This window comes from Lissotriton vulgaris, chromosome 4_1 (genome assembly GCF_964263255.1).
Source record: "Lissotriton vulgaris chromosome 4_1, aLisVul1.2, whole genome shotgun sequence".
NCBI lineage: Eukaryota > Metazoa > Chordata > Amphibia > Caudata > Salamandridae > Lissotriton > Lissotriton vulgaris.
This window is the reverse complement of record NC_141691.1, coordinates 90,787,924-90,812,003: the sequence shown is the minus strand read 5'-3', so window position 1 is coordinate 90,812,003 and position 24,080 is coordinate 90,787,924. Positions and strand designations below refer to the sequence as shown.

General features: G+C 46.4%; 1 protein-coding gene across 1 annotated transcript in view; it reads right to left on the bottom strand.

Moving 5' to 3' along the window:
- Positions 1-24,080, bottom strand: part of OPHN1 (oligophrenin 1) — a 702,970-nt gene that overhangs the window by 310,652 nt on the left and 368,238 nt on the right. Inside the window, exons 8-9 of the mRNA XM_086918347.1 lie at positions 23,415-23,544; positions 1,186-1,286 (exon numbers count right to left, since the gene is read on the bottom strand). Of these exons, the coding sequence (XP_086774473.1) occupies positions 1,186-1,286; positions 23,415-23,544 (231 nt within the window). The remainder of the gene's footprint in view (positions 1-1,185; positions 1,287-23,414; positions 23,545-24,080) is intronic.

Below are 24,080 nucleotides of genomic sequence, written 5' to 3'. Positions count from 1 at the left end.
ACCCAACCTATGCAAGTAAAGATGGAAAGAAAAATGTTGTTATCATGGCGGATGGGTCTGCTTGGAGCTGTGGCAATGTTTCGAAATGTCATGCTCCTTAAGTTCTTTCAAATTATTTGAATCTGCATGTTAATTTTATGATTATGTTTATTTTATTCTTCTTTTATTATTCTATGTAGGGAGGAGATATGTGGGGATTTATTCATAATGGAATGTTAAGCTGTTGCTAGGTGAATGGAATGTTGTTCTTTGAAGTAGGCTAAGAGACAGTGGAGCTGGAGGAGAAGCTGGAGGTCTTGTTACTTTTCTACTACCAATAAAGATTACCAACTTATTTCTTGTGTTGGAGACATCTTTACACTTAGTGCATGTGTTATAGTTTCTTGAGATACCTATAACTGCTGAATTTCTATGGCTTTATGTGTGTAAAATCTGAACCTAACTATAATGTCCCAGTAACAGTTGTTTTTTTCAGTGAACTTCTACGTTTTTAATGCTATTTCCTAACTATAACATCCTGGCAACCATTGCTTTTTTCAGTAAAATATATATATATATATATATATATATATATATATATATATATATATATATATATATTTATTTATTTATTTTTGGAAGCCATAATGGTATGAAGAGAGAATATCACTCGAGCACGGTGGAAAATTTATTTATTGCTCGAGAAACAGCAGTATGAACATCAACATGTTTTGGCTGATAATTAGCTTTGATCACGATGATCAAAACTGGTTCTCAGCCTTAACATGTGTGTTGATACTGCTGTTTCTTGAACAATAAATATTTTTGCCCATCATGCCATTCTCCCTTGATACCATTACGGAGTCTTGCGGATTTATCAGAGATGGAGTGGAGATGCCACTACAAGGCACAGCCAAAGATTTGGATGCCTGTCAGCAACCACCAACACACAACATAACATATTTACATAGTGCATGTAAATGAATGTCTTCATCCAAAAACATTCACAAACAAAATAGGCATTGGCAAAGCCAAAAGGTCAGTGGTCAACACCAAACCTATTGCCTCTACCAATGCTTTTCATTATGATGTTACCACTGTCTACCGAATTGTCCTTTCTAGCTTTCTAGTCCTTTCTACATGCATTCTAGTTTCAGGAATGTTCCATGTCACGACACCAAGCACAAATAGTCACAGGATACTCACTTGCTTGGCGCCGGGCTTCTGCTCCAGTGGAATCATCTTCAAGCCGCGAGATTCCTTCTCATATTTGCAGTAGTGTTTCACCCAGGACATACCCAAGGCCCCTGCAGAGAGAGAAGGAGCAGCCAGCAGTGAGACTCTACTCTCAGATAGAGGTTCTTCATGACACACTTCCAGAGGGGAGTGCATATAATGTGCGTGGATGGCAGCACCCGCTGAACTGTCTGCTGCTACACCAGAAGCAGTTACTGCATTCTTGTGTTGAAACCATATCTCCTTTTTTAATTTCTAAAGATAACGCTGCATTTACAACTATTTGTTAGGTGTCAAGTGACCACAGTATCATTCAGAATGGGGCACTCTGTGCAATGCAGTATCTCTGAAGACCTTTGGATAACATTAATTATTTCAATCCTCATCAATTCAAACATCTGAGCTTATGAGAGGACCAACATTACTTTGACACCTTGAACCTAATCCTCAAAATAAGAGGACAGACATATTGTGGACTTACACTCATGGTCTGTGTACACCCCCTTTTTCATTATTCACAAGATTCCAAGGAGCACGCCTCGGCGATCTATGCAAGTCTTAGATTTCCAGACACATGCCTTCTCCTCCATATATTCTAGTGGAGTCGACTGCCCTCAGTACAGAGGCACATTTTACCTTTTTCTTTTCCTGTATTTCAAAGTACAAAACGTGTTCATATGATGAAAAGCCCTACTAAACACTGACTAATGTAGGGCTTATTCGCAGCCGCCTCGCTCACTTACTCCACGGAGTGGTACAATACTGGTATGCACTACACCATAATGCTCAATGTGTTTGTCTGCATACTCTTCATTTTGCACACAAACATTATTTCTGCCTTAGATTGATCATACCCCTATAACATATCAAATGGATTGATGAATGAGTGGGTTTACATTAATTTAGGTACCCACATCTTCTGCAAATGTAATAAAAGAGAAAAATCACACATGAATGGAAAATCTTATGGACCAGAAGTGTGTCCTCAGTAGGCATAAGAGTGTGAGACTCTGAGCATGCATCACTGCTCGGGTGCTGGTGATTTTCAGAGTCTTAGTGCCAAGCATGGCAACGCTGTGTCTCTCTGAGTTACACAATGCCCAGCCTCTCAGAGTTAGACAATGCCCAGCCTCTCAAAGGTAGACAATGCCCAGCCTCTCAAAGTTACATAATGCCCAGCCTCTCAAAGTTAGACAATGCCCAGCTCTCAAAGTTGGACAATGCCCAGCTTCTCAATGTTAGACAATGCCCAGCCCCTTAAAGTTAGACATTGCCCAGCCTCTCAAAGGTAGAAAATGCCCAAGCCTTTCAAAATTAGACAATGCCCAGGTTCTCAAAGTTAGACAATGCCCGGCCTCTCAAAGTTAGACAATGCCCAGCTTCTCAAAGTTAGACAATGCCCAGCTTTTCAAAGTTAGACAATGCCCAGCCTATCAAAGGTAGACAATGCCCAGCCTCTCAAAATTGGACAATACTCAGCCTCTCAAAGGTAGACAATGCCCAGCCTCTCAAAGTTAGACAATGCCCAGGTTCTCAAAGTTAGACAATGCCCAGCCTCTCAAAGTTAGACAATGCCAGGCTCTCAAAGTTAGACAATGCCCAGCCCCTTAAAGTTAGACATTGCCCAGCCTCTCAAAGGTAGAAAATGCCCAAGCCTTTCAAAATTAGACAATGCCCAGCCTCTCAAAGATAGACAATGCCAGGCTCTCAAAGTTAGACAATGCCCAGCCCCTTAAAGTTAGACATTGCCCAGCCTCTCAAAGGTAGAAAATGCCCAACCTTTCAAAATTAGACAATGCCCAGCCTCTCAAAGGTAGAAAATGCCCAAGCCTCTCAAAATTAGACAATGCCCAGGTTCTCAAAGTTAGACAATGCCCAGGTAGTCAAAGTTAGACAATACCCAGCATCTCAAAGATGGACAATGCCCAGGTTCTAAAAGTTAGACATTGCTCGGCCTCTCAAAGTTAGACAATGCCCAGCTTCTCAAAGTTAGACAATGCCCAGCCCCTTAAAGTTAGACATTGCCCAGCCTCTCAAAGGTAGAAAATGCCCAAGCCTTTCAAAATTAGACAATGCCCAGGTTCTCAAAGTTAGACAATGCCCGGCCTCTCAAAGTTAGACAATGCCCAGCTTCTCAAAGTTAGACAATGCCCAGCTTTTCAAAGTTAGACAATGCCCAGCCTATCAAAGGTAGACAATGCCCAGCCTCTCAAAGGTAGAAAATGCCCAGCCTATCAAAGGTAGACAATGCCAGGCTCTCAAAGTTAGACAATGCCTAGCCTTTCAAAAGTAGACAATGCCAGCCTATCAAAGGTAGACAATGCCCAGCCTCTCAAAGATAGACAATGCCCAGCTTCTCAAAGTTAGACAATGCCCAGCCTCTCAAATGTAGACAATGCCCAGCCTATCAAAGGTAGACAATGCCCAGCCTTTCAAAAGTAGACAATGCCCAGCCTCTCAAAAGTAGACAATGCCCAGCCTATCAAAGGTAGACAATGCCCAGTCTCTCAGAGTTAGCTGCAGTGCTCTAGGACTAGTTGTGCACATCTTTTGTGGCTCGAGGCTAGACTCAATCTGACACACAGAATAGTGGATTTGAGGATGGGTTCCCTTCAGCACACAGAGTAGGGGCTATGAGGCTAGTGTCCTCTGACACACTACGCAGAGGATTCTAGGCTACCTTCTCTCTGACAGAGAGCAGAGGATACCAGGCTCGCTTTCCTCTGAAACACAGAGTAGGAGATCTGAGGCTTGCTTCCTTCTAACACACAGAGTAGAGGAGCTGAGAGTTGCTTCCTTCTGAGACACAGAGTAGAGGAGCGGAGAGTTGCTTCCTTCTGACACACAGAGTAGAGGATCTGAGGCTCGCTTCTCTCTGGCGGTGAGCTTCCTTCTGACACACAGAGTAGGAGATCTGAGGCTTGCTTCCTTCTGACACACAGAGTAGGAGATCTGAGGCTAGCTTCCTTCTGACACACAGAGTCGAGGAGCTGAGGCTCGCTTCCTTCTGACACAGAGTCGAGGAGCTGAGGGCTGCTTCCTTCTGACACACAGAGTAAGAGATCTGAGGCTAGCTTCCTTCTGACACACAGAGTAGAGGATCCGAGGCTAGCTTCCTTCTGACACACAGAGTCGAGGAGCTGAGGCTCGCTTCCTTCTGACACACAGAGTCGAGGAGCTGAGGCTCGCTTCCTTCTGACACAGAGTCGAGGAGCTGAGGGCTGCTTCCTTCTGACACACACAGTAAGAGATCTGAGGTTTGCTTCCTTCTGACACACAGAGTCGAGGAGCTGAGGGCTGCTTCCTTCTGACACACAGAGTAGAGGAGCGGAGAGTTGCTTCCTTCTGACACACAGAGTAGGAGATCTGAGGCTAGCTTCCTTCTGACATACAGAGTCGAGGAGCGGAGAGTTGCTTCCTTCTGAGACACAGAGTAGAGGAGCGGAGAGTTGCTTCCTTCTGACACACAGAGTAGAGGAGCTGAGGCTTGCTTCCTTCTGACACACAGAGTAGAGGATCTGAGGCTCGCTTCTCTCTGGCGGTGAGCTTCCTTCTGACACACAGAGTCGAGGAGCTGAGGCTCGCTTCCTTCTGACACAGAGTCGAGGAGCTGAGGCTTGCTTCCTTCTGACACACAGAGTAAGAGATCTGAGGCTAGCTTCCTTCTGACACACAGAGTAAGAGATCTGAGGCTAGCTTCCTTCTGACACACAGAGTAGAGGATCCGAGGCTAGCTTCCTTCTGACACACAGAGTCGAGGAGCTGAGGCTCGCTTCCTTCTGACACACAGAGTCGAGGAGCTGAGGCTCGCTTCCTTCTGACACAGAGTCGAGGAGCTGAGGCTCGCTTCCTTCTGACACACAGAGTAGAGGAGCTGAGGCTCGCTTCCTTCTGACACACAGAGTCGAGGAGCTGAGGCTCGCTTCCTTCTGACACAGAGTCGAGGAGCTGAGGCTCGCTTCCTTCTGACACACAGAGTAGAGGAGCTGAGGCTAGCTTCCTTCTGACACACAGAGTAGAGGATCCGAGGCTAGCTTCCTTCTGACACACAGAGTAGAGGATCTGAGGCTCGCTTCCTTCTGACACACAGAGTAGGAGATCTGAGGCTTGCTTCCTTCTGACACACAGAGTAGGAGATCTGAGGTTTGCTCCCTTCTGACACACAGAGTAGGAGATCTGAGGCTAGTTTCCTTCCAACACCCTGTCTAGGGGAGCTGAGGCTAGCTTTCTTCTGACACACAGAGTAGGAGATCTGAGGCTAGCTTCCTTCTGACACACAGAGTAGGAGATCTGAGGCTCGCTTCCTTCTGACACACAGAGTAGAGGAGCTGAGGCTTGCTTCCTTCTGACACACAGAGTCGAGGAGCTGAGGCTCGCTTCCTTCTGACACAGAGTCGAGGAGCTGAGGCTAGCTTCCTTCTGACACACAGAGTCGAGGAGCTGAGGCTCGCTTCCTTCTGACACAGAGTCGAGGAGCTGAGGCTCGCTTCCTTCTGACACACAGAGTAAGAGATCTGAGGCTAGCTTCCTTCTGACACACAGAGTAAGAGATCTGAGGCTAGCTTCCTTCTGACACACAGAGTAGAGGATCCGAGGCTAGCTTCCTTCTGACACACAGAGTCGAGGAGCTGAGGCTCGCTTCCTTCTGACACACAGAGTCGAGGAGCTGAGGCTCGCTTCCTTCTGACACAGAGTCGAGGAGCTGAGGGAGCTGAGGCTCGCTTCCTTCTGACACACAGAGTCGAGGAGCTGAGGCTCGCTTCCTTCTGACACACAGAGTAGAGGAGCTGAGGCTTGCTTCCTTCTGACACACAGAGTAAGAGATCTGAGGCTTGCTTCCTTCTGACACACAGAGTAGAGGATCTGAGGCTCGCTTCCTTCTGACACACAGAGTAGGAGATCTGAGGCTTGCTTCCTTCTGACACACAGAGTAGGAGATCTGAGGCTAGTTTCCTTCCAACACCCTGTCTAGGGGAGCTGAGGCTAGCTTCCTTCTGACACACAGAGTCGAGGAGCTGAGGCTCGCTTCCTTCTGACACAGAGTCGAGGAGCTGAGGCTAGCTTCCTTCTGACACACAGAGTCGAGGAGCTGAGGCTCGCTTCCTTCTGACACAGAGTCGAGGAGCTGAGGGCTGCTTCCTTCTGACACACAGAGTAGGAGATCTGAGGCTTGCTTCCTTCTGACACACAGAGTAGAGGAGCTGAGAGTTGCCTCCTTCTGACACACAGAGTAGGAGATCTGAGGCTAGCTTCCTTCTGACATACAGAGTCGAGGAGCGGAGAGTTGCCTCCTTCTGACACACAGAGTAGGAGATCTGAGGCTAGCTTCCTTCTGACATACAGAGTAGAGGAGCTGAGAGTTGCCTCCTTCTGACACACAGAGTAGGAGATCTGAGGCTAGCTTCCTTCTGACACACAGAGTAGAGGAGCTGAGGCTAGCTTCCTTCTGACACACAGAGTAGAGGAGCTGAGGCTAGTTTCCTTCTGACACACAGAGTAGGAGATCTGAGGCTCGCTTCCTTCTGACACACAGAGTAGAGGAGCTGAGGCTTGCTTCCTTCTGACACACAGAGTAGAGGAGCTGAGGCTTGCTTCCTTCTGACACACTGAGTAGAGGAGCTGAGGCTCGCTTCCTTCTGACACACAGAGTAAGAGATCGGAGGCTAGTTTCCTTCTGACACACAGAGTAGAGGAGCTGAGGCTAGTTTCCTTCCAACACCTTGTGTAGGAGATCTGAGGCTAGCTTCCTTCTGACACACAGAGTAAGAGATCTAAGGATTGCTTCCTTCTGACACACAGAGTAGAGGAGCTGAGGCTAGCTTCTCTCTGGCGGCGAGCTTCCTTCTGACACACAGAGTAGAGGAGCTGAGGCTAGCTTCCTTCTGACACACAGAGTAGGAGATCTGAGGCTAGCTTCCTTCTGACACACAGAGTAGAGGAGCGGAGAGTTGCCTCCTTCTGACACACAGAGTAGAGGATCTGAGGCTTGCTTCTCTCTGGCGGCGAGCTTCCTTCTGACACACAGAGTAGAGGAGCTGAGGCTAGCTTCCTTCTGACACACAGAGTAGGAGATCTGAGGCTAGCTTCCTTCTGACACACAGAGTAGAGGAGCGGAGAGTTGCCTCCTTCTGACACACAGAGTAGGAGATCTGAGGCTCGCTTCCTTCTAACACACAGAGTAAGAGATCTGAGGCTCGCTTCCTTCTGACACACAGAGTAGAGGAGCTGAGAGTTGCCTCCTTCTGACACACAGAGTAGGAGATCTGAGGCTAGTTTCCTTCCAACACCCTGTGTAGGGGAGCTGAGGCTAGCTTCCTTCTGACACACAGAGTCGAGGAGCTGAGGCTAGCTTCCTTCTAACACACAGAGTAAGAGATCTGAGGCTCGCTTCCTTCTGACACAGAGTCGAGGAGCTGAGGCTAGCTTCCTTCTGACACACAGAGTCGAGGAGCTGAGGCTCGCTTCCTTCTGACACACAGAGTAGGAGATCTGAGGCTTGCTTCCTTCTAACACACAGAGTAAGAGATCTGAGGCTAGCTTCCTTCTGACACACAGAGTCGAGGAGCTGAGAGTTGCTTCCTTCTGACACACAGAGTAGAGGATCCGAGGCTAGTTTCCTTCCAACACACTGTGTAGGGGAGCTGAGGCTCGCTTCCTTCTAACACACAGAGTAGAGGAGCTGAGAGTTGCCTCCTTCTGACACACAGAGTAGAGGATCCGAGGCTAGCTTCCTTCTGACACACAGAGTAGAGGAGCTGAGGCTAGCTTCCTTCTGACACACAGAGTAAGAGATCTGAGGCTAGCTTCCTTCTGACACACAGAGTAGAGGAGCGGAGAGTTGCTTCCTTCTGACACACAGAGTCGAGGAGCTGAGGCTCGCTTCCTTCTGACACATAGAGTAAGAGATCTGAGGCTTGCTTCCTTCTGACACACAGAGTAGAGGATCCGAGGCTAGTTTCCTTCCAACACCCTGTGTAGGGGAACTGAGGCTAGCTTCCTTCTGACACACAGAGTAGAGGAGCTGAGGCTCGCTTCCTTCTGACACACAGAGTAGAGGTGTAGGAAAGAAGGGTCCCAGTAGAGCTGCTATATATTTTGCTTGCATTTATTATAGAAAATTCAGACAAAAATAGCATACAGTGTCAATTTATCACAATGCATGATCCATATCATTTGGTCAAATAAAAGTGCCCCAAGAAAGGAAAGGGAGGGGGGATAGCGTGATGCTGTGCAGGAAACAGGACAGTGAGGGAATAAAGTTCGTGACAAACTTATATATTGCAAAATTAATTTTGAATGCAATACAATTTACAGGCTTCAGATCCCTGAGCCAGAGAAGTTGGGGGATTATAATATATCCCAAAAGGTAAGGACTATTTCTGTTGACACCGAAAGGTTCAAAATTATGGGGGAGTGTCAACTGAACAGAACATAAAAGTAGCCGTCGACGTTTCGACCCCACGCTACATCTGTAGGCGTTTGTCTAGCCTTACATCGGGGTCTTCATCAGGACAAGGTAGTCAAAGGAGCACTACAGTATCTAGAAATATAAAATACAATAAGGTGTAAAAAGCTGACTATCATTGTCAAGGTTGCCGGAGTGAGCGGCAATCACATTAATTACACAGTTACCATGGGTTTTGGGCAAATGATTACAGATAATTGTGGACATTGTTTTAAAAAAAAATTTTACATGCGAAAAAATCATAACCTTAGGTATACGTTTCTATGTAATTCAGGAAAAACAAGTGAAGGGTAACTTGTTAAATCAGATATTGTCTGGCGTGTACAGGATAACACACAGAAACACAACATCCTGACTCGACCAGGGGGGGGGGGAAACAATCAATTCCATACTACATAATGTTATTTTAACAAAATGACTTCTAAGGATCATATCGCCCATACTCTTTTGGGTACTCTGTCAGGGGTACCATATGGACAATATGGAATAAGAGCCCGGATGTAAAGGGGTGCTAACATGATTTATGTAAGTCTCAGAAGGGACATACCTGCTCAGTCCGAGCAAAACATGGTTATATTCTCATCAATCATCAGGTTACTGGTCTGAATTTAGGGACAAGATGACGAAAGGGTCATATTCACATCAAGTGCTTGGGCTGGATCTATGAACAAGTTGCCAAATATTAGTGCACTGGGCCACATTACTAGGGAGGAAACAGCATATGTTAAGATCGGGGCTTACCTCTATTATTACCCACAATTAGAATGACGACGAGGCGTCACTGTGGGTCGCCTTCGGTATGCTGCATCTCTAAGCAGGAAAAATGAGGGGAAAAGAACTAGTGAGGCCAGATTAAGAGCATATTGTGAATACTAGTCCTGGAGGAGTGAGTCTCACCTTGTCTCTTGATACACAGGGTTGAGGTCAGCAACCTTTTGCAAATTGGGAAGGCACGTGGCTCACAAAGAGGAAACGGACCCGCATTAATCTATGGGCAAATAAGTGAATATTTTTCAGGATTTGGTCGTCACGAAATACATGAAGCATTATCCTATTACGGGGTCAATGCTCACCTAGAGAGCCCAAGAGGGTAGAGGTGTCCTTAGTACAGTACTCGGCGGGGCGTTGTAGCGATCTGGGCAAGTGCGCCGCGTCTGTGGAGAGGAAGAGCGGAAATAAGTTAAAAAACCGCCCGTTGGAGTGTAGGGTTAAATAACTTGAGAGGGAGGGTATTCCTACCTTAATTCTCACGATCACGGAGCCCCCAGTCGCCGCTTTCCGCGTTTGCTGAAGACAAGCAAGTGGGCGTGGTCTGCATCAAGGGTTTTTAAAGACACGGGAGGACATTGGCTCGTGGAGCGTTGTTAGTGGCAACCCAACAGCGTCGTTGGTAGGGATAGAAAACGGACACTACGTCAAGCAGAGTTATACTAGCTTTAGTGAGGGCAGCCAGGACATAGGCTCGTGGAGTGTTGTTAGTGGCGACCCAACAGCGTGGTTGGTATGGATAAAAAGCGGACACTACGTCAGGCAGATTATACTAGCTTTGATAAAAATAGGTACATTTTAAACGCCCATATTTAGAAACGTCCGCAGACACAATGTTACAAAAATACTAAATGATTTTGGAGGGTCACATTATCACAAGGTAATCGTGGTACCATAGAGTTATGCTCTGCTAATTAGCATCATTAAAAATGTGCGTTTGTTATTGCTAGTAGAATGGGTGGAATCTCTCTACTCCGTAGGTAATAGTCGGTTGCCACATAGAATGTAGCCCATTCTTCATACTTTAGACTGGGTCATTGAGTACCTCCACAACTACCATTAACCCAATAAAAAGTCAACTGGGTTACAGTTACCGCGTTTGCGTCGAGATGCACCTCTCAGGCACAAGGGTGAAGATCTCTTATTGTATATCCAACAAGAATTACCATGTTGGTCTGCACTATTTATAACGGCTGGTAATCTCTACTATGTTTGAGAATGAAGTAGGTAAAAAACCTACTCATTCCTTTATACTAAAAGTGTGTAAAGTGTTAAATGGAAATACAAAATACATTCACTCAGAGATGCACCTCTCACACAGGAGGGTGAAGATCTCTTGTCATATATCTCGCCAAAAATGTTTTGGTTATGTGCAGCATTGTCTGTAATATTCAGAAGGACTTGTGCCTAACAGCATTATACAGAGGTTACATAGTTCAATTAATACCTCCTCAAGACCTCTCACACAGACGGGTCAATTACGGGGGATTCCTGTGATAGTACATAAGCACATGTAAAATAAGTGGAATAACAGATCTGGTCAGGTGACATACCCATTTCTGCATTATCGGCCAAAACTGGCTAATTGGGCATGGCTGCTTTCTGACTCATTTAGACCATTTCTGATAGTGTCCAAAGTAGTCATCCATTTTGATTCTCGTAGAGTTAGGATTCGTGAGATGCTCCCACCCCTTGGACCCAAATTGATTTTCTCTAGAACTAGCCATTGTAATGTCTCTGGCGTATGGCCCTTCAGGGAGCAATGGTCAACCAGGGGGGCACCATGTACTTGGCATCTGATCCTACTGCCGTGCTGTAGGATGCGCGCTTTGACCTTTTGCTGGGTCTGGCCTACATAAGCTAAATCGCAAGGGCATCTGATCCAATAGATGACATTTGAGGAGTTGCAGTTGGTGTGTGACTTTAAGAGGCATGTCTTGCCTTTGTAGGTCAATTCTTTAGTTTGAATAGTCGTGGCACAGGCAGTGCATGATCCACATCTGGTATGCCCCACAACCGGTGGAAGATGCCAAAGTGAGTGAATGGTAGGATTCGGAGGTATGGGGAGGAATGATTGTACCACCTGGTCTCTGATGTTCCGAGCCCTCTTGAAGGAGTGTAAAGGTGGTGCTCGTTGTTCAACATCATCTGCAACCAGGCCCCAATGCCTATTGATGATTTTCTTAATGTCATTACTTCGTGTTGAGAACGTGGTTACACAAACGATTCGTTCAGCAGCTGAGTTCTCTTTGGTTTCACCCTTCAATAAATGTTCACGGGGGCTATACCAGGCTCTTTTGCGCGCACGTTTGACCAGGCGTGTGGGGTAGCCCCGTGTTGTCAATCGTTCAGCAAGATCTTGGGACTCCAACATATAATTATCTTTGGAGGAACAGTTCCTTCGGATTCTGAAAAACTGTCCTACGGGGAGATTGTCTCTTAATCCTCTGGGGTGGTGGCTGTTATATTCAAGCAATGAGTTCCGCTCGGTGGGTTTGCGAAACAAAGTAGTTTCAAGTGATTTGGTGTCAGGATTGAAAAAAATGGTTATGTCAAGGAAGGCAATCCTATCCTGACTGGCTTCCAAGTTGAATTTTATGTCTGTGCTCTGTGAATTCAGCCAAGTGTGGAATGACATCAGGTCCACTCGTGTGCCAGTCCATATACAGAGAACATCGTCTATATAACGGACCCATGTATCGATGTGATGTCTGAATGGGTTCGTGTCCCTGAGAATGATCCGGTTCTAGTAGTCATCCATATACAATATGGCCAGGTTATGGGCAAATGTAGCCCCCATCGCTACTCCCTTAGTTTGTAGAAAGAACTCTCCTTGGAACATGAAAAAGTTCTCCATCATGGCTATTCTCAAAAGTTCTATGATGAAATACGTGGGTACTGGAACCGGAGCTGTCCTGGTGTCTAGGGCCTTCTCCATGACAGCGATGGCATCAAGCTGAGGGATACTGGTGTACAAGGACACTATGTCACACGTTACTAATAGTTGGGTGTCAGGGTTGAAAGGTCTTTGATCGACCAAATTAATAACTTGGGTGGTGTCCCTGAGATATGTCTTGGTTTTTATTGCTAAAGGCTTCAGGAAAAAATCGATGTATTGATTGAGTGGTTCCAGCATTGATCCGCATCCGGACACTATTGGGCGTCCTGGGGGATTGTTAAGGCCTTTATGCACCTTAGGCAGGGTATATATGGTGGCTAGCCGTGGATGACTTTGGTTTAGAAATTTAAACTCTTGTATGGACAAGAAACCTTCGTCCTGGCCTTTTTGTGTGATTTCGAGTATCTGTGAGGCTAGATCCTTTGAGGGGTCGCTTTGGATAAGCTTGTAGCTAACTCCGTCATTAAGTTGCCTATAAATTTCTTTTTTATAAGCAACGGTATCCTGAATCACAATCGCCCCGCCTTTGTCGGCGGGCTTGATGACAATGTCAGCATTGTCTTTCAAGGTCTTGAGTGCCTGTTTTTCATTTACACTTAGATTGAATCTAGTATATTTCGGCTTGCTGACAGAGTCCTCCACTTCTTGGGTCACCAAATCTCCGAATGCCAAAATTTTGTTACTCATTGCATGTGCAGGAGGAAAAAAGGTAGATGGTTCCCTCAATCCAGTTGCTGATGAGCTTCGTGGACCAATCGTATGTCGAAAGTAATATCTCAGACGGATTTTTCTGAAGAAATTGTAAAGTTCCGTTTTCAGTTGAAATCTATTCGGAGGTGTGGTAGGGACATAAGAGAGACCCTTGCTTAGTACTTTTTCTTCTTCATTGGATAGATTGTATTTGGAAATGTTCACTATGGGGTTAGAAGAGGCATGCACAGCTTTGTTGGTCACCACCGATAGGTGTTTCTCCTGGTGGATATTTCGCCATGGTTCTCGGGGCGGAAGGTGACTTGCTTCTGGGCGTTCCCTCGACCCGCATTCTGATTGCCCTTGTTGGGTTGTTGTCCACGTTGCAGTCCTCCGGACCAATTGCCCCGACCTCAGGGGGGTCTCCATTGCATCTGACCTCTGCCTAAAAAATGATGAGGCGGTGGAGGAGGGTATGGTGGATAATTGTAATCTGAATAGGAATAATTGTATGAAGGTCCAGGTGTGGCAGGTTCGGACTCACTTCCGGAGCTATAGGAGGAGTCGGAAAACGTGGTGTATGCTCTCCTGCCTCTGTATCCACCCCTCCCTCGGTTGGCAAACCGACCTTGGGTGTCTTGTTTGTAGTAGTCCGGTTGGAGGTATGGGTAGACACTCTTTTTATCAAAAGCTCTTATGTCCTTGGCTAATTTTTCTAGTTTTTTGGTTTGGGTGGTAACATCAAATTCTTTTAGAGTAGCATCCAAAGACTCCAGGGCAGACTTGGCATTTGTTAACGTGCTGTCCCCTAATATCTCGGCTCTTAGAGCCGCTATCTCTTTGGTAAGTGTCTGTACCTGTTCAGCGGCGGTCTCCACTCCCAACACCATCCAGTGTCGGGAGCAATTATTGGCGACGTAGCTAAATCCCTCTTTAAATTTAGGTACGTCAACGAAAATAGCCGGCTCTATTTTAATTTGGAGGCCGACCGGGATGATATTCTCTTGCAAATATTTTGTAAACAAATAGCCATGAAGTTTAGTCCTAATGAGTTTCTTTTCAAGTCTCTCCAATCTGGAGATTTTGTCATTCAAAGTAACGTCTACTTGTAAAGTAGGATTAGACAGGAATTGGTTGTTCTGGTCTTGCAGGAGTGTGTTGATGTAGTCTTCCGTATACGTCCCAATTTAAAGAGGGATTTAGCTACGTCGCCAATAATTGCTCCCGACACTGGATTGTGTTGGGAGTGGAGACCGCCGCTGAACAGGTACAGACACTTACCAAAGAGATAGCGGCTCTAAGAGCCGAGATATTAGGGGACAGCACGCTAACAAATGCCAAGTCTGCCCTGGAGTCTTTGGATGCTACTCTAAAAGAATTTGATGTTACCACCCAAACCAAAAAACTAGAAAAATTAGCCAAGGACATAAGAGCTTTTGATAAAAAGAGTGTCTACCCATACCTCCAACCGGACTACTACAAACAAGACACCCAAGGTCGGTTTGCCAACCGAGGGAGGGGTGGATACAGAGGCAGGAGAGCATACACCACGTTTTCCGACTCCTCCTATAGCTCCGGAAGTGAGTCCGAACCTGCCACACCTGGACCTTCATACAATTATTCCTATTCAGATTACAATTATCCACCATACCCTCCTCCACCGCCTCATCATTTTTTAGGCAGAGGTCAGATGCAATGGAGATCCCCCCGAGGTCGGGGCAATTGGTCCGGAGGACTGCAACGTGGACAACAACCCAACAAGGGCAATCAGAATGCGGGTCGAGGGAACGCCCAGAAGCAAGTCACCTTCCGCCCCGAGAACCATGGCAAAATATCCACCAGGAGAAACACCTATCGGTGGTGACCAACAAAGCTGTGCATGCCTCTTCTAACCCCATAGTGAACATTTCCAAATACAATCTATCCAATGAAGAAGAAAAAGTACTAAGCAAGGGTCTCTCTTATGTCCCTACCACACCTCCGAATAGATTTCAACTGAAAACGGAACTTTACAATTTCTTCAGAAAAATCCGTCTGAGATATTACTTTCGACATACGATTGGTCCACGAAGCTCATCAGCAACTGGATTGAGGGAACCATCTACCTTTTTTCCTCCTGCACATGCAATGAGTAACAAAATTTTGGCATTCGAAGATTTGGTGACCCAAGAAGTGGAGGACTCTGTCAGCAAGCCGAAATATACTAGATTCAATCTAAGTGTAAATGAAAAACAGGCACTCAAGACCTTGAAAGACAATGCTGACATTGTCATCAAGCCCGCCGACAAAGGCGGGGCGATTGTGATTCAGGATACCGTTGCTTATAAAAAAGAAATTTATAGGCAACTTAATGACGGAGTTAGCTACAAGCTTATCCAAAGCGACCCCTCAAAGGATCTAGCCTCACGGATACTCGAAATCACACAAAAAGGCCAGGACGAAGGTTTCTTGTCCATACAAGAGTTTAAATTTCTAAACCAAAGTCATCCACGGCTAGCCACCATATATACCCTGCCTAAGGTGCATAAAGGCCTTAACAATCCCCCAGGACGCCCAATAGTGTCCGGATGCGGATCAATGCTGGAACCACTCAATCAATACATCGATTTTTTCCTGAAGCCTTTAGCAATAAAAACCAAGACATATCTCAGGGACACCACCCAAGTTATTAATTTGGTCGATCAAAGACCTTTCAACCCTGACACCCAACTATTAGTAACGTGTGACATAGTGTCCTTGTACACCAGTATCCCTCAGCTTGATGCCATCGCTGTCATGGAGAAGGCCCTAGACACCAGGACAGCTCCGGTTCCAGTACCCACGTATTTCATCATAGAACTTTTGAGAATAGCCATGATGGAGAACTTTTTCATGTTCCAAGGAGAGTTCTTTCTACAAACTAAGGGAGTAGCGATGGGGGCTACATTTGCCCCTAACCTGGCCATATTGTATATGGATGACTACGAGAACCGGATCATTCTCAGGGACACGAACCCATTCAGACATCACATCGATACATGGGTCCGTTATATAGACGAAGTTCTCTGTATATAGACTGGCACACGAGTGGACCTGATGTCATTCCACACTTGGCTGAATTCACAGAGCACAGACATAAAATTCACCTTGGAAGCCAGTCAGGATAGGATTGCCTTCCTTGACATAACCATTTTTTTCAATCCTGACACCAAATCACTTGAAACTACTTTGTTTCGCAAACCCACCGAGCGGAACTCATTGCTTGAATATAACAGCCACCACCCCAGAGGATTAAGAGACAATCTCCCCGTAGGGCAGTTTTTCAGAATCCGAAGGAACTGTTCCTCCAAAGATAATTATATGTTGGAGTCCCAAGATCTTGCTGAACGATTGACAACACGGGGCTACCCCACACGCCTGGTCAAACGTGCGCGCAAAAGAGCCTGGTATAGCCCCCGTGAACATTTATTGAAGGGTGAAACCAAAGAGAACTCAGCTGCTGAACGAATCGTTTGTGTAACCACGTTCTCAACACGAAGTAATGACATTAAGAAAATCATCAATAGGCATTGGGGCCTGATTGCAGATGATGTTGAACAACGAGCACCACCTTTACACTCCTTCAAGAGGGCTCGGAACATCAGAGACCAGGTGGTACAATCATTCCTCCCCATACCTCCGAATCCTACCATTCACTCACTTTGGCATCTTCCACCGGTTGTGGGGCATACCAGATGTGGATCATGCACTGCCTGTGCCACGACTATTCAAACTAAAGAATTGACCTACAAAGGCAAGACATACCTCTTAAAGTCACACACCAACTGCAACTCCTCAAATGTCATCTATTGGATCAGATGCCCTTGCGATTTAGCTTATGTAGGCCAGACCCAGCAAAAGGTCAAAGCGCGCATCCTACAGCACGGCAGTAGGATCAGATGCCAAGTACATGGTGCCCCCCTGGTTGACCATTGCTCCCTGAAGGGCCATACGCCAGAGACATTACAATGGCTAGTTCTAGAGAAAATCAATTTGGGTCCAAGGGGTGGGAGCATCTCACGAATCCTAACTCTACGAGAATCAAAATGGATGACTACTTTGGACACTATCAGAAATGGTCTAAATGAGTCAGAAAGCAGCCATGCCCAATTAGCCAGTTTTGGCCGATAATGCAGAAATGGGTATGTCACCTGACCAGATCTGTTATTCCACTTATTTTACATGTGCTTATGTACTATCACAGGAATCCCCCGTAATTGACCCGTCTGTGTGAGAGGTCTTGAGGAGGTATTAATTGAACTATGTAACCTCTGTATAATGCTGTTAGGCACAAGTCCTTCTGCATATTACAGACAATGCTGCACATAACCAAAAAATTTTTGGCGAGATATATGACAAGAGATCTTCGCCCTCCTGTGTGAGAGGTGCATCTCTGAGTGAATGTATTTTGTATTTCCATTTAACACTTTACACACTTTTAGTATAAAGGAATGAGTAGGTTTTTTACCTACTTCATTCTCAAACATAGTAGAGATTACCAGCCGTTATAAATAGTGCAGACCAACATGGTAATTCTTGTTGGATATACAATAAGAGATCTTCACCCTCGTGCCTGAGAGGTGCATCTCGACGCAAACGCGGTAACTGTAACCCAGTTGACTTTTTATTGGGTTAATGGTAGTTGTGGAGGTACTCAATGACCCAGTCTAAAGTATGAAGAATGGGCTACATTCTATGTGGCAACCGACTATTACCTACGGAGTAGAGAGATTCCACCCATTCTACTAGCAATAACAAACGCACATTTTTAATGATGCTAATTAGCAGAGCATAACTCTATGGTACCACGATTACCTTGTGATAATGTGACCCTCCAAAATCATTTAGTATTTTTGTAACATTGTGTCTGCGGACGTTTCTAAATATGGGCGTTTAAAATGTACCTATTTTTATCAAAGCTAGTATAATCTGCCTGACGTAGTGTCCGCTTTTTATCCATACCAACCACGCTGTTGGGTCGCCACTAACAACACTCCACAAGCCTATGTCCTGGCTGCCCTCACTAAAGCTAGTATAACTCTGCTTGACGTAGTGTCCGTTTTCTATCCCTACCAACGACGCTGTTGGGTTGCCACTAACAACGCTCCACGAGCCAATGTCCTCCCGTGTCTTTAAAAACCCTTGATGCAGACCACGCCCACTTGCTTGTCTTCAGCAAACGCGGAAAGCGGCGACTGGGGGCTCCGTGATCGTGAGAATTAAGGTAGGAATACCCTCCCTCTCAAGTTATTTAACCCTACACTCCAACGGGCGGTTTTTTAACTTATTTCCGCTCTTCCTCTCCACAGACGCGGCGCACTTGCCCAGATCGCTACAACGCCCCGCCGAGTACTGTACTAAGGACACCTCTACCCTCTTGGGCTCTCTAGGTGAGCATTGACCCCGTAATAGGATAATGCTTCATGTATTTCGTGACGACCAAATCCTGAAAAATATTCACTTATTTGCCCATAGATTAATGCGGGTCCGTTTCCTCTTTGTGAGCCACGTGCCTTCCCAATTTGCAAAAGGTTGCTGACCTCAACCTTGTGTATCAAGAGACAAGGTGAGACTCACTCCTCCAGGACTAGTATTCACAATATGCTCTTAATCTGGCCTCACTAGTTCTTTTCCCCTCATTTTTCCTGCTTAGAGATGCAGCATACCGAAGGCGACCCACAGTGACGCCTCGTCGTCATTCTAATTGTGGGTAATAATAGAGGTAAGCCCCGATCTTAACATATGCTGTTTCCTCCCTAGTAATGTGGCCCAGTGCACTAATATTTGGCAACTTGTTCATAGATCCAGCCCAAGCACTTGATGTGAATATGACCCTTTCGTCATCTTGTCCCTAAATTCAGACCAGTAACCTGATGATTGATGAGAATATAACCATGTTTTGCTCGGACTGAGCAGGTATGTCCCTTCTGAGACTTACATAAATCATGTTAGCACCCCTTTACATCCGGGCTCTTATTCCATATTGTCCATATGGTACCCCTGACAGAGTACCCAAAAGAGTATGGGCGATATGATCCTTAGAAGTCATTTTGTTAAAATAACATTATGTAGTATGGAATTGATTGTTTCCCCCCCCCCCTGGTCGAGTCAGGATGTTGTGTTTCTGTGTGTTATCCTGTACACGCCAGACAATATCTGATTTAACAAGTTACCCTTCACTGGTTTTTCCTGAATTACATAGAAACGTATACCTAAGGTTATGATTTTTTCGCATGTAAAATTTTTTTTTAAATTAATGTCCACAATTATCTGTAATCATTTGCCCAAAACCCATGGTAACTGTGTAATTAATGTGATTGCCGCTCACTCCGGCAACCTTGACAATGATAGTCAGCTTTTTACACCTTATTGTATTTTATATTTCTAGATACTGTAGTGCTCCTTTGACTACCTTGTCCTGATGAAGACCCCGATGTAAGGCTAGACAAACGCCTACAGATGTAGCGTGGGGTCGAAACGTCGACGGCTACTTTTATGTTCTGTTCGGTTGACACTCCCCCATAATTTTGAACCTTTCGGTGTCAACAGAAATAGTCCATACCTTTTGGGATATATTTTAATCCCCCAACTTCTCTGGCTCAGGGATCTGAAGCCTGTAAATTGTATTGCATTCAAAATTAATTTTGCAATATATAAGTTTGTCACAAACTTTATTCCCTCACTGTCCTGTTTCCTGCACAGCATCACGCTATCCCCCCCTCCCTTTCCTTTCTTGGGGCACTTTTATTTGACCAAATGATATGGATCATGCATTGTGATAAATTGACACTGTATGCTATTTTTGTCTGAATTTTCTATAATAAATGCAAGCAAAATATATAGCAGCTCTACTGGGACCCTTCTTTCCTACACCGTATAGTACCCAGGTCCCATGTGGATTCCCCGGGTTGAACCCCCCTCGTAGATCAACACAGAGTAGAGGAGCTGAGGCTCGCTTCCTTCTGACACACAGAGTAGAGGATCCGAGGCTAGTTTCCTTCCAACACCCTGTGTAGGGGAGCTGAGGCTAGCTTCCTTCTGACACACAGAGTAGAGGATCCGAGGCTCGCTTCTCTCTGGCGGCGAGCTTCCTTCTGACACACAGAGTAGAGGAGCTGAGGCTCGCTTCCTTCTGACACACAGAGTAGAGGATCCGAGGCTAGTTTCCTTCCAACACCCTGTGTAGGGGAGCTGAGGCTAGCTTCCTTCTGACACACAGAGTAGAGGATCCGAGGCTCGCTTCTCTCTGGCGGCGAGCTTCCTTCTGACACACAGAGTAGGAGATCTGAGGCTTGCTTCCTTCTGACACACAGAGTAGAGGATCCGAGGCTAGTTTCCTTCCAACACACTGTGTAGGGGAGCTGAGGCTTGCTTCCTTCTGACACACAGAGTAGAGGAGCTGAGGCTAGCTTCCTTCTGACACACAGAGTCGAGGATCCGAGGCTAGTTTCCTTCCAACACCCTGTGTAGGGGAGCTGAGGCTAGCTTCCTTCTGACACACAGAGTAAGAGATCTGAGGCTTGCTTCCTTCTGACACACAGAGTAGGAGATCTGAGGCTTGCTTCCTTCTGACACACTGAGTAGAGGATCCGAGGCTAGTTTCCTTCCAACACCCTGTGTAGGGGAGCTGAGGCTCGCTTCCTTCTGACACACAGAGTAGAGGAGCTGAGAGTTGCTTCCTTCTGACACACAGAGTTGAGGAGCTGAGGGCTGCTTCCTTCTGACACACAGAGTAAGAGATCTGAGGCTCGCTTCCTTCTGACACACAGAGTAAGAGATCTGAGGCTAGCTTCCTTCTGACACACAGAGTAGAGGAGCGGAGAGTTGCTTCCTTCTGACACACAGAGTCGAGGAGCTGAGGCTCGCTTCCTTCTGACACATAGAGTAAGAGATCTGAGGCTTGCTTCCTTCTGACACACAGAGTAGGAGATCTGAGGCTAGTTTCCTTCCAACACCCTGTGTAGGGGAGCTGAGGCTAGCTTCCTTCTGACACACAGAGTCGAGGAGCTGAGGCTCGCTTCCTTCTGACACACAGAGTTGAGGAGCTGAGGCTTGCTTCCTTCTGACACACAGAGTAAGAGATCTGAGGCTCGCTTCCTTCTGACACACAGAGTAAGAGATCTGAGGCTCGCTTCCTTCTGACACACAGAGTAGAGGAGCTGAGGCTAGCTTCCTTCTGACACACAGAGTAGAGGAGCTGAGGCTCGCTTCCTTCTGACACAGAGTCGAGGAGCTGAGGGCTGCTTCCTTCTGACACACAGAGTAAGAGATCTGAGGCTCGCTTCCTTCTGACACACAGAGTAAGAGATCTGAGGCTAGCTTCCTTCTGACACACAGAGTAGAGGAGCGGAGAGTTGCTTCCTTCTGACACACAGAGTCGAGGAGCTGAGGCTCGCTTCCTTCTGACACATAGAGTAAGAGATCTGAGGCTTGCTTCCTTCTGACACACAGAGTAGGAGATCTGAGGCTAGTTTCCTTCCAACACCCTGTGTAGGGGAGCTGAGGCTAGCTTCCTTCTGACACACAGAGTCGAGGAGCTGAGGCTCGCTTCCTTCTGACACACAGAGTAAGAGATCTGAGGCTCGCTTCCTTCTGACACACAGAGTAAGAGATCTGAGGCTCGCTTCCTTCTGACACACAGAGTAGAGGAGCTGAGGCTCGCTTCCTTCTGACACACAGAGTAGAGGAGCTGAGGCTCGCTTCCTTCTGACACAGAGTCGAGGAGCTGAGGGCTGCTTCCTTCTGACACACAGAGTAAGAGATCTGAGGCTAGCTTCCTTCTGACACACAGAGTAAGAGATCTGAGGCTCGCTTCCTTCTGACACACAGAGTAGAGGAGCGGAGAGTTGCTTCCTTCTGACACACAGAGTCGAGGAGCTGAGGCTCGCTTCCTTCTGACACACAGAGTAAGAGATCTGAGGCTAGCTTCCTTCTGACACACAGAGTAGAGGAGCGGAGAGTTGCTTCCTTCTGACACACAGAGTAGGAGATCTGAGGCTAGTTTCCTTCCAACACCCTGTGTAGGGGAGCTGAGGCTAGCTTTCTTCTGACACACAGAGTAGAGGAGCGGAGAGTTGCCTCCTTCTGACACACAGAGTAGAGGAGCTGAGGGCTGCTTCCTTCTGACACACAGAGTAAGAGATCCGAGGCTAGCTTCCTTCTGACACACAGAGTAGAGGAGCGGAGAGTTGCTTCCTTCTGACACACAGAGTAGAGGATCCGAGGCTAGTTTCCTTCCAACACACTGTGTAGGGGAGCTGAGGCTAGCTTCCTTCTGACACACAGAGTTGAGGAGCTGAGGCTCGCTTCATTCTGACACACAGAGTTGAGGAGCTGAGGCTCGCTTCCTTCTGACACACAGAGTAAGAGATCTGAGGCTCGCTTCCTTCTGACACACAGAGTAGAGGAGCTGAGGCTAGCTTCCTTCTGACACACAGAGTAAGAGATCTGAGGCTTGCTTCCTTCTGACACACAGAGTAGAGGAGCGGAGAGTTGCTTCCTTCTGACACACAGAGTAGAGGATCCGAGGCTAGTTTCCTTCCAACACACTGTGTAGGGGAGCTGAGGCTTGCTTCCTTCTGACACACAGAGTAGAGGATCCGAGGCTAGTTTCCTTCCAACACACTGTGTAGGGGAGCTGAGGCTCGCTTCCTTCTGACACAGAGTCGAGGAGCTGAGGCTTGCTTCCTTCTGACACACAGAGTAGAGGAGCTGAGGCTTGCTTCCTTCTGACACACAGAGTAGAGGATCCGAGGCTAGTTTCCTTCCAACACACTGTGTAGGGGAGCTGAGGCTCGCTTCCTTCTAACACACAGAGTAGAGGAGCTGAGAGTTGCCTCCTTCTGACACACAGAGTATTTCTGTACATAAACGGCATCCCAAACCTTGCAGAGCTTTCACTCTTAAAATTCACTGGGTGGGGATTAAGTGCTCTTGGTTAATCATCTCAGCATCAGCGCTGCAGAGTTCTGCACTAGATGCAGTGCTCAATTTATGATGGCCCCAGCCGGGACTCGTATATGGGCACCAGGACTTATTTTCATCACCAGACTTTGACCAAGATCAAGAGAGAGAAAGGCAGAAAAGAGAGAACGAGTAGAGAAGGGACAGATGTTTTTTTCATAATGAGACGACTCTAACAAAACAAGTGTTTTCTTTTACTCAACTAAATGGTACTCATTGTTATTGACCTCTGGAGAATCAAAGGCAGAGTGGGGCCTCAGCGATTAAATCTTTGACTATGAGGACAAACACAAAACCCTACAGTGATTGTATTAGTCCACGGAGCCACCAGCCCCACTGCTGGGGCCACTGAAGGACGCTGCCCGCCTATGAGGTCAATGCAAACAGGTGCATTACATTTCTCCTGCGAGTACAGGTATCCCTCGATGGTGGTCTGCCCGGGCAGCTTGCAGGTCTGGGGGGCTTCCTTCATCCTCTTCTTCAGGTCTTCCATCTCGTCTCGCGTGCTGTTGAAGTGGTTCCTCGTCTGCAAGAAAACAGCAGGTCAGCAAAGGTGCAAAATGAGAGCAGCATTTCATCAGGGTGGGATGGAGAAGGGCATTTCAGCATGGTGAGAGGGAGGTGACAGAATTTCACCATGTGTCCCTGGCTCCTGGAGGCTACTTGATGTTCAGAGCCAACAATTACCTTCGTTTACCAGAAAATACAATAACAAAGATGATAAAAGTCATATAATAATAATAATAGTGGCAATAATTGTAATATAATAAAACATTACAACTGCATTATCATTACTACTTTTCTAGGTATTATTCTTAGTCGAAGTAGTATTACTATTAAATTCAACAAGAAGAAACACCGGCTTGCATAGCACGTCTTTCAATTGAGTCGCAATGGAGTGCTAAGGAGGGGTATATTATCACGCAAGCAAATGGACCTTATTTTATCAGCAGGTTAAGGGTGAAATGCGGAGTTAATCTGCCAGCATTCATGCTGCTAGCTTGAATACGGATTCTAGCAGCTGAAAGTTAAGGTGACTTTGGGGATTTCAGCTATCTCACA